The 10,376-nt window shown below is 45.0% G+C and overlaps 1 protein-coding gene across 1 annotated transcript; it reads left to right on the top strand.

Moving 5' to 3' along the window:
- The first annotated feature begins 2,251 nt into the window (after positions 1 to 2,251).
- On the top strand, positions 2,252 to 6,932 carry KCTD12 (potassium channel tetramerization domain containing 12). The gene has a single exon (XM_056491276.1). The coding sequence runs from the start codon at positions 2,514 to 2,516 to the stop codon at positions 3,480 to 3,482; it is 969 nt and encodes a 322-aa protein (XP_056347251.1). The 5' UTR covers positions 2,252 to 2,513; the 3' UTR covers positions 3,483 to 6,932.
- Positions 6,933 to 10,376: the final 3,444 nt, after the last annotated feature.

The raw sequence follows: 10,376 nt of genomic DNA, 5'->3' as shown, positions 1-10,376 counted from the left end.
TTGTTTGTTTTGTTGTTTTTTTTTTTCCTTAGCCTGCATTAATACTCACCTAATGCCAGAAAAATGAAATAATTTTAATTAACAGATGATTTAATTAAAGATCCCATTTTCCTATATGGGAGCATTTGTTAAGACTCACCTGCTGGTAGGTACAAAATCTTCCACTGCAAATTCTGCTATGAATAAGCGCCTGCTCAAGCATTATATGATCTCATCCTCTGGGTGCACAGTTTAATCACAGTGCTCTCAATAGAGAGCCCACACGAGGGAAGAGGAGTTTAAAATACGAATCTGTGGGAGGCTCTTGAGGTGGCTTCTTGCTAAGTATGGCCGGGAGCAGGGTGATGTGGGGGGAGATGCCACATTAACAGACCAAGATGTAAAAGGAACTCCATGAAACTGTCACCAGCAAACCACCACGTGAAAATTTCATGTGCTTTTACTCTGGTGAATTGACCCTGAAATAGTATACAGAAAGAAAACAAAGATTCTGTGTGTGTGGCAGTACCAGTCATGTTATTTCCCCCCCTTTTCTTCCTCTAGCAACAAACTCAGCTGTTTAAATGGGTAGCAAAATAACTTAAATCAAGATTATTTAATTTTCCCCTCATCTTTCAGAACTTTTTAACCCCTCTTTTACTTCTCTCAAAAACAAACCCAAAAACAAACCCCAAAGCCAAACAAACAAACAAACAAACAAAAACAAAAACAAAAAAAAAAAAAAAAAAAAGAAAGAGAAACAAGCTCTTGTAACAAAATGTCAGCAAAGCATCAGATTAACCTACTTTGCCATTTCACAAACGAAAATACTTGGTGGTGAAAGTCCTGGTAACTGACTTTTCAACATGGAAAAAATAATGGTTCACATATTTGTTACCATATTCTTAGTCTTGTTCAGATGAACTCCTGTAAATTCTGAGTGTCTACTCTTCCCAGACCACAGTATCTCCCTGTCAACTCTCCCTAGACACAATACTCTTTTTTACCATCCATTTGCTTCTCAAAACTTCTGTTTCTCAACTCCCCTTCTTCTTCCTCTTCTTCTCTTGGGCAAACTTATCTTGCTTCTTGAGAACTAACTTGCCTTTCCTTCCTCTCCCACTTCTCAATTTTTGAAGGACTTCTACCCCCTGCCTCTGTATCTTTTGATTTCTACTTGACAGAGCACTGCAGCGGGGCACTTGCAGTAGGGTAGAGAGAGGGTTTCTTTCACCCGTACGAAAGGTGAGCTCTGACCATTGTCTTCCTACTCCTCAGCTCCTCCTGTCCTCCGAGCTGTTCTCTCGAGGAAGAATGCGCACTTGAACTCCCACGGGAGAGCAGCTGAATGCATCAAGGCAGCAGCTCTTACTGTTGCCGGCAAAGAGACACAGAAGCGTAGATTAAATTCAGGCAAAAGCCTGAAACAACTTAAATGCTTTCTACCAACGCATGTTAAATAGGTGCTTATGTTTCACGCAGATCCCGATGTACCTAATTAATCCTAATTAAATCTGAGCTGTAAGGGCACATAAATACACAGATATGCAGGCAGACACGAGGATCCCGGCTCTCAGGGTGAAGTGCCCTTGTCAGGCAGCTGCAGGGGACCCCATCCCAGACGCCCAGATGTCCCTGGCCACCAGGGTCTTCCCCGGCCGGCGGGGCATCCCTCGGACGGCGCTCCCGACGGCGCGATCCGCCGCGCCTCCCCGCGGGAATGAGGATCCCCGGGTGGGGTTTACGGGCTCCTCCAGGGCATTAAAACCTGCGCAGTGATGGGGGTGTCGTGCAAGCCCGACAGAGACCGGGGAGCACCACAGGCTCGCGTTTTCTCCTGAGAAGGCGACAGGAAGGAGGGGACACTGTTATCTCGCCGGGGTTCTCGTTTGTAGAGGGCTGGGACAAGCCCTAGGAAGATTAGCAGGGGTGCAGCACAGCGCCTTCGGCAGAGCAGCAGCGCTCCGCCGCTTGCCCGCTCCAGCACCTCGGGGCAAACAGAGGGCTTTTCCTGCCTGGAGAAACGAGACGTCTCGGAGGAGCCGAGGAGCGAGCCGGAGCCTTAGCCCCGCTCAGGGGGCTGGGCAGGCGGGACCCACAAGGTTTTATCCCCGCTGGACGCGCACCGGGCGCGGAGAGGGTTCCCGCCGCAACCGGGGAAGGAGGACCGGGGTGGGGGGGAACGGGGGACGGACGACGCCAGGGGACCCTGCGTCAGTGCAGGGCCGTCCCCCTCTCCACCCCGTGCGCTCGGCTCTGCCTCCCGCCAGCCTCCCACGCCTCCCGCGAGGTGCGGCCGCGCTACATAAACACGGCCCTGCCGCCGGCGCCGGGGCTCTGCGATCGCAGCCCGACGGAGGAGCTCGGCCGGCGGCGGGCGGGGAGCGGCCGCGGGGAGCGGAGCGGCGGCGCGGCTCCGGTGCCAGACGGGGCGGGAGGCTCCCCCGAGGGCGGCGGCCCCGCCGTAGCCCGGGCGGCCCGAGGAAGAGGAGGAGGAGGAGGAAGGGCGTGGGCTCCGGCGGGCTCGCTCCGGTATGGCCCTGGCGGACAGCGCCCGCGGGCTGCCCAACGGGGGCGGCGTGTCGGCCGCGCCGGGCAGCGCGGCGGCGCCGGGCGGCTGGGCGTCCTTCCCGGAGATCGTGGAGCTGAACGTGGGCGGGCAGGTGTACGTGACGCGGCGCTGCACCGTGGTCTCGGTGCGCGACTCGCTGCTCTGGCGCATGTTCTCGCAGCAGCAGCCCAGCGAACTGCCCCGGGACAGCAAGGGCCGCTTCTTCCTCGACCGCGACGGCTTCCTCTTCCGCTACATCCTGGACTACCTGCGGGACCTGCAGCTGGTGCTGCCCGAGCACTTCCCCGAGCGCAGCCGCCTGCAGCGGGAGGCTGAGTACTTCCAGCTGCCCGACCTGGCGCGGCGCCTGGCGCAGACCCGGGCGGCCGCCGCCCGCCCCGCCGCCCTGCACCGCGACGGCTCCGTCTGCGCCGAGGAGCCGCCGCTCCTGGGCTACCTGGAGCCCGAGCCGCTGGAAGGGGGCGGCGGGGCCGTGGCGTCCGCCCCGTCGCCCACGGCCAGCCGCAGCCCCTCGGGCGGGCCGCTGCTCACGCCCTCGCAGTCGCTGGACGGGGCGGGCGGGCGGCGCTCGGGCTACATCACCATCGGCTACCGGGGCTCCTACACCATCGGGCGGGAGGCGCAGGCTGACGCCAAGTTCCGGCGGGTGGCCCGCATCACTGTCTGCGGCAAGACGGCCCTGGCCAAAGAGGTCTTCGGGGAGACCCTGAACGAGAGCCGCGACCCCGACCGCCCTCCCGAGCGCTACACCGCCCGCTACTACCTCAAGTTCAACTTCCTCGAGCAAGCCTTCGACCGGCTCTCCGAGGCCGGCTTCCGCATGGCCGCCTGCTCCTCCACCGGCACCTGCGCCTTCGGCCCCGAGCAGGGCGGGCCTGCCGACGACAAGATCTGGACCAGCTACACCGAGTATGTTTTCTGCCGGGACTGAGCATCCCGCGGCGTGGGGACAAGACAGCCGGCCCTGCCCACCCTCGCAGCCGCGGCCCCGTCGCATCCCGGAGGAAGGAGGATGTGGAGCGGGGCTGCGTCTCCCCGTGCTTCTCTCAGCCCGGTGTCTGCCCCCCGCGCAAGGCGGGCCGGCCCCGGCGCAGCCCCCGTCCCCTCCTGACGGCCCCGGGGGCAGCAGGTCGCTGTGTTGTGCCTCGGCTGTCGTGTCCCTGCTTGGCCACCACGTCCCTGATCAGCCACCATAGCCTGGCTCCCACCCTCACCCTCCCTCCTACATCTCCCAGTAGCTGTGTTGGTAGCAAGGAAGGAGAGAAATGTTGGGAGTAGACAAATGCCGGTCCCAGAAAGCATGCATGCAGTCTCTGTCCCTCTCCCCGCACAGAGCTGAGATACAGCTCTGTCAGGGTGGAGCGTTTTAAAAATCATCCACTTAGGGGCTGAGAAACTTTAAAGTTGCTTTGAGCAACTTCTGTTGAAGATGGCATGGCAAATGGCTGTCTTTCCCCATCCCAGTACCCTTATGAGGGAGTTTGCCTTGGTGGGCAGACCCCAGATGGTCCATTTTTAACTCCTCCCTCCCCAGCCATCAAAGTGATGCCTGTCTGTGAAGGACTGTCACATAAAAGGGAAGCCTGACTGCCAGGGGTTTGCACTGGCTCATACTTTATCTGTTGAGATGAGTAATTTTGCAGGAGGCATGCATTCACAGCTGGTTCCTCCCATCTCTCCTCTTTGCTCCCCGTGTCTCTGAACTCCTCTCTCCAAGCTGTTAAACTTGACCAGGGCCTGCACAGCGAGCATGTAAGGCTGAAAGGACAGTTTTGCTGGATAACCAATATTTGAACTATGACGTGTCCTCAGAGACATGTGTTTATTCCCTTGAGAGGTAAAACGACACTTTGAAAAATTAAAGTGCTTGTGAATTGTGACTTCCATGGGTGGTCTGAAGTCCTTATAATTCTCCTGAAGTTACTGTCTATAATAAGGACAGAGATCTTAATGCATATTTCCTTAAGCACCCTCAAAATGATGGGAGCAAGGTGAAGCCAGGCTTGCCTGAGTAAAGGTAGGGCTGGGTCCTGAGAAGCTGAAATCATGTACATTGAATTAGTGCAGATGTACATTATAAATGTAATCAAGGGCACCCTTGTTACTTTTTGTCATGTTAGTGCTGTAAGATTCTGAAGCCAACAGTTGACAAAAATCACTTTTTAAAGAACCATTTCCTTAGTTTTCATAGCAGTATTATCTGGGCACTGACACTGCTAAGAGTTTTGTACCTCTTCCTAGACCAACTTAGTGCTTCTTAGAAAAGATTGAGCCATGTCCTTGGAAAAACAAGTATGATGCCAGCTTTCTTCAGGGAAAATTACCTCTTCTGAGCTGTGTTCTGTTACTGCTGAATAACAGTCTTTTCCAGAGGAGGCAGTCAGAGTCTGCTTTGGAACAGATAATCTGAGCCGCTGGTTTTACAGTAGGGGAGATTGAGCAGCTCTTACTAATAAATTCTCAAAGTCTGGAGTCTAAAAGCACTTCCCTTTAAAAACCTAAACTTGGTTTAAGGATGTGTATAGCCTGTTCAGACCATCACAGAAAAATATCCTAAATGTATCTGAAGTGTTGAAGAATTTAGCAGTACGTATTAAAGGCTTGGAGTTATGTTTTTAAAACTCTTGAACAATAATTCTAGTTCTAGCTAGTTCTAGTTCTATCTCCAAATTTAGAAATACTGCTAGCACCTGTGTTCTAACCAAAGAATTTCACAGTCGGGTTTTTTTTAAAAAACCCTAATTCCTTTGGAAACAGCTATAGCTACATTTCTATCGAGTTTCAGTGCTCAGTCTCTGTTCACTTAGTCTTGCATTAAGTGCATGCACAACTACATGAAACTGAAAATAATTTACATCATCTTAGCTTCTTTTTTTTTTTTAATGTTAGCAAGATTGTTTATCAATGTGATTAAATTGAAGATGTGCATATGAAAGCACTGGATACTGTCCATTTGTAGATAGGTGTGTTACAGAGTGTTTTTAAAAGGATAGAAATGTAAACCTGCCAAATTAGATGAGCAATAAGATACAGTGAGAGGCCAATACACCTGAGGATGGAATGAAGTCTGTTTGTCCTATGCCTTACTCTGAGATGACTTCTTTGTGCTTAACTTTCACCACAAGTGAAAAGACATTGATTACAGATACTAGGTCTTTACAGTGCCCTTCTCAAGAGTAACGACTGTCTTTTTCTAGTTTCTGTTAAGTAACTCTGAAGTACGTTTTTTAAGATTTTGTATAAAATCAGTTTTCAGTAAAGTGTTAAATTTGCTCTAGATAGCGTTCTTTTTTTAAGAATCTGGTAGCTTACTGAATCCATCATAGGAGCTATGAATAGGGGCAGTTTTAAATTGACCTTGTGATTTAGTGTACATATATATACAGTATATAAACATTTTACACGAATCACTTAGTTTTTTAATCATTTTAGTGCTACAGGATTTCATAATGTATTTAGCTGAGCATTTTCACATTATGTTATGTACATAACATGGTAATGTTTTACTGGTTTCTTATACCTGTTTCTATGGAAAACCTGAATATGAGTATCATCAGCTTGTTGAACTGAAATTGATGACATATTTGCTTGAATGTGAATCTTCCAGGTGGCTGAATGCATCTCTAAAACAAAGATTTCCTGTCGTTTGATTAATGGTTGCCTATTCCTTTCCTGGCAGACCCAGTAATTCTCATTTTTAATGTAAAAATGGTTGTAATATAAACAGAATTTTTTTTTAGTCTTTGTGCTAAGAACTTTTAAGCGTTAATAGTGTTAAGAAATGGGCCTTTAATTTTCTGATAACTCATTATCAGTATTGTCAGCAGACTTAAAATGATGGTGCCATAAATATAATAGTCATTTGATGCTTTGCCACAGAAGATGATATTTTTCTGAGCCATTACTTAGTAATGGCAGTAAACTTTTAAAAAGGAAAAAGGCTAAAGGCAAAGTCAATGAGTTTTGCTGATCTGTTCTATTGAGAGTTCAAAGAATGGATAAACACAATGACTGCTGACTTGTTCACATGAAAGCATACAAAAATATAAAGGCACAATACTGGATTCCTGTATACATTTTGTAGCTGTTGCTGTTCACAGTTCATGTACTTATGGATGAATGCAGTAGCATTTACAAGTGCTATTAAAAAAACCCACAAGGGCAGTCTTTCTTTTAATTAGAAATTAAGGCATAGGTCTTTTCAGTGATGCATATCATGAAGGGTGATTTTGCGTATGTTTGATAGGATGTTTATATTTTTATACATGTAGATAATGAGCCACTTATTCATTCTTATTTTCACATGTATAGCATTGAAAAATAAAGATCCTCCTAGGAAAAAGTTGCATACCAAATTAAATTTTTGTTCTTTAAATATTAACTCGGTTGTGTGGTTTATGCTGTTCTTTTAATTCTCTTGTTAGCTTTGCTCTCCCACAGTATCATATTTGTAACTTCAGCAGACTCCAAACTAATGTGTAAAGCAGAAACACATAGAAAATTATGTATACAGAGACCTCTAGTAACACCTGTGACAAGATAAACAGAAATGTATAATATTCAGACTGCATAATTTCCTTTTAAGCATCGTAGAGCATTTTTGTAGTACTGGAAGAAATAGTGATTGTACAGTTTAATTTGAATAGCACTGAGCAATTGTTGAAGTCCAATGTTTATTTTTTTTTTACGAAGCCAGAGAATAATAATGTGAGATACAGTGCTCATTCAATGAAAGAAACATTAATACCTAAGGTAATACATGATCTGAAAGAATTGCATCTAATTTTTATTGGCTATCCTGTGATACCTAGAAAACTCTTCTAAACCTATGGATAGCTTCATAGCAAAATTAGTAGTGACTTGTTAGTATAATCCATGTGTGAAGTGCCCGTATATTCAGTAGTTCTTTCTTGGGTATCATGGATATACTACAAAGGAACCAGCTGAAGGAAGTTTAATCAGCTGCTTAATTGACAACTTGATAGTATTTGAGTGCTTTGTTATCATGCAGTAATATAAGAAAGGAGGTCATTCCATGAACAACAAAACTTTGAGTCTGCCTTCTGAAGGCTTAGGTCTTTACTACCCCTTCTGCTCATCCCTGCTAGTTTTATTCAATTTCTACTTGAAAAAGGAGGCACATGCCTTGACAGAGCCACCTTCTGCTAGGCTGAAGGTTATGGCTGAATTTCGGCTTTGTCCCTCTATGAACTACATATTTTCTTCCTCCTTTCCTTTACCCAGCTATCAGTATTCATAGAATTTGTAAGAACATAACAGCTGTGAGGTTTTGCAGTTCTTTTGATTGTGTTTAAATTACCCATCAGCTCAGAAGTTAAGAGGTACAGACGTCCGTCCAAATGGACAATGCGAGTGCCATGAGCCTTATTTCAGCAGGAAACAAGGCTAACAGAATACTGTGATTTATACCTGGCACTGTCTATATAGTCTGAGTGTACTAAATAGAATGAGAAGGCAGGCAGTCACTCTTACTTTTGCATCTCTCTGGCCAGTCAGTCAAACTAATGGGTATGCTAGAATGTCTTAAAAATTTTTACAAACTCTTAATTTCTCCAGCATTTCCAAGGGTGAATCAAAGTCTGAGAGAAGATATTTTTTGAAGAATTGATTTGTCTCAGGGCAGGGTTGTTTTATGGTTGGTTTTGTTTTGTTTTAGTTTGGTTTTTTTTTAGGTAGGAAATCTTCAGTATAGTTTTCGATGAAATATTAGAGCTAATGTGTTATTTATTTGGAAAGTACTTAGTTTTATGAAACCGAATGCTAATTTTGTTTTTCATTAAAATGAGCTGCATGTGTTTTTCCCCTGCTGCTAAACAAAACTCATATGTATGACTGCTGAGGTAGTAATGCCACCATTGCAAACAGTCTGTTGGAAATGTGCAGCACAACTGCTGTGACAGTCAAAACCGTAGCTGGTCAAATTATCACATTTCTTCCCCATTCTACTTTCCACTGTGCTCAAACTGGAATAAAATTAAACTTTGTTACACATTTCTTGCTCTACAAGTTTTTTAGCACACACTATGGAGCATTTAATTCTTCTGTCAAAGTTGCTGGCAACTGTGAGTCAGAGATTTGAAGCAGGTCTATTTCCTTGTGAGGAAATAAAGGCTAGGAAATAGCCTTGCACAAAGTGGGAGCAGCTTCAAGCAGTTTGGAAAAAAATCTTGGTATCATAATAAGAAATCAAAGATATTTTTCTGTATAATCCAAGTAATACACTTACACAATACACCCGTCTTGCAAAGCCAACCTGCCCTGGAAAGCTAAAGTCCTTGATGACATTTGAGTGTTATAGGTTTTATTTTGTATCATCTGGATGAAAGAAATTATTTTTCTCCTTCAAAAAAGCTCAGTGTTTAGCAGCTGGGAAGTGACAATGTTAGTGGCACACCTTGCTTTGAGTTAACATTTTATTATCCTTTTTGTTTCAACATTATGCAAAAGGTAGGGAAGTTCACATGGAGAATATAGGAATCATAGAATCATGGAATCACTAGGATCAGAATGCTTAGTTCCTTGTAGCCTCTGACTTGTGTTTTCCAACTTAATAATTTTCTCAACATAGAGGTAAGTGTAGATTCACTGATATTCAGCCAAAGAAGTTGAGACCAGAATGTCTGGATTGTGATGACAAAAACAGGTCCATTGATAATGACCATGTGATCTGTGTTTTAAATTTTTAGTTTTGAGGTAAGAACAGAGACTTGGTTAATTTATTAAGGAGCAGGCTGTTATTAAAAAAAAAAAAAAAAAAGGAAAAGTCTTCCAGTCCTCTTCCACATTCTTGAGGAGGGAATGCAGTTCCCCTGTGATGAGAACAACCTATCTTTTTTTTATTTCAGAGATAATTGAAGTAACTACAATATTGCCATTTCAATTTTGTCTGTTTTTCTGATCTTTTAAGATCACACCCACCCTTAATAAGTAGTCCTTTAGAAAAGCATATATTCACAATTATGTAGACTTCCATAGGTTTGGATGTAGTTTGGTTTTTGACTCATATTTTCCAAATAACTTAGTGACAATCTCTGTCCTCATATTACAGCAAAGCTTGTGATTATTAGAAGCCTGAAGTTAAAAGTTTTTCCCTTTAAAAGGGCAGAGACTGTACCAAGAATGACCTTTTATGATGCACTTTCCCTCCAAATTTATAGTCTTGCACAAACACTTGCAATTTTCCCCACCTTGTAAAATTCACTTCCACATCTTTCTATGGCTGACAGCTCAAGGCATGAATATTTCTGAAAGCTGCAAGCACCAGGAGTTCTTGCAGTGATTCCCAGTTGTTCCATAGCAATCCCTTCCTGCTGTGGTCCCTTGTGCAGTCAGAACCAAGCTAGGTGGGTGTTGGAACCCAGAAACCTGGGATTTTTGAGCTTTCTGTGCTTTCTGACACTGACCCCCAGGAGAATACTGTTTTTAACTTGAGGCCATGGGGAAGGCTTCCAAATTTAAGTGATGGAGTTAAAGTCACAAGTGTGAAGTTAAATTAAAAGTGTATGATTTCACTTAGTGAAGGATTTTGAATTTGAAGGTTTTAGAATGTAACAATAAGTATAGGACAAGATGGGAGATTTTAGGTGTTGTCTTTTTCTATCTTCTTCTTCCTTCATGATTTCAGGTACTAGTTTCTTGTTGGATAGTTAGTACTACACTGTGGGTCACAAAAGTTTGGTTATTAAGTCAAAAGTATAAATAATATAAGCATTAATTCTTTATTAGAATGTTTAATAGACCTTATAACTAACTAGACTGAGGCCTCCATTTTACTCCCTTTTAGCTAGAAGTGTTACAGAACTCT

Source organism: Oenanthe melanoleuca, chromosome 1, assembly GCF_029582105.1.
Source record: "Oenanthe melanoleuca isolate GR-GAL-2019-014 chromosome 1, OMel1.0, whole genome shotgun sequence".
In the NCBI taxonomy this organism is placed as follows: domain Eukaryota; kingdom Metazoa; phylum Chordata; class Aves; order Passeriformes; family Muscicapidae; genus Oenanthe; species Oenanthe melanoleuca.
Note: the sequence above shows the minus strand (reverse complement) of the source record. Positions and strands in the feature narration are given on the sequence as shown.

Coding starts and splice junctions, on each gene's coding strand:
- KCTD12 (XM_056491276.1), top strand. CDS start 2,514: ATGGCCCTGGCGGACAGCGCCCGCGGGCTGCCCAACGGGGGCGGCGTG.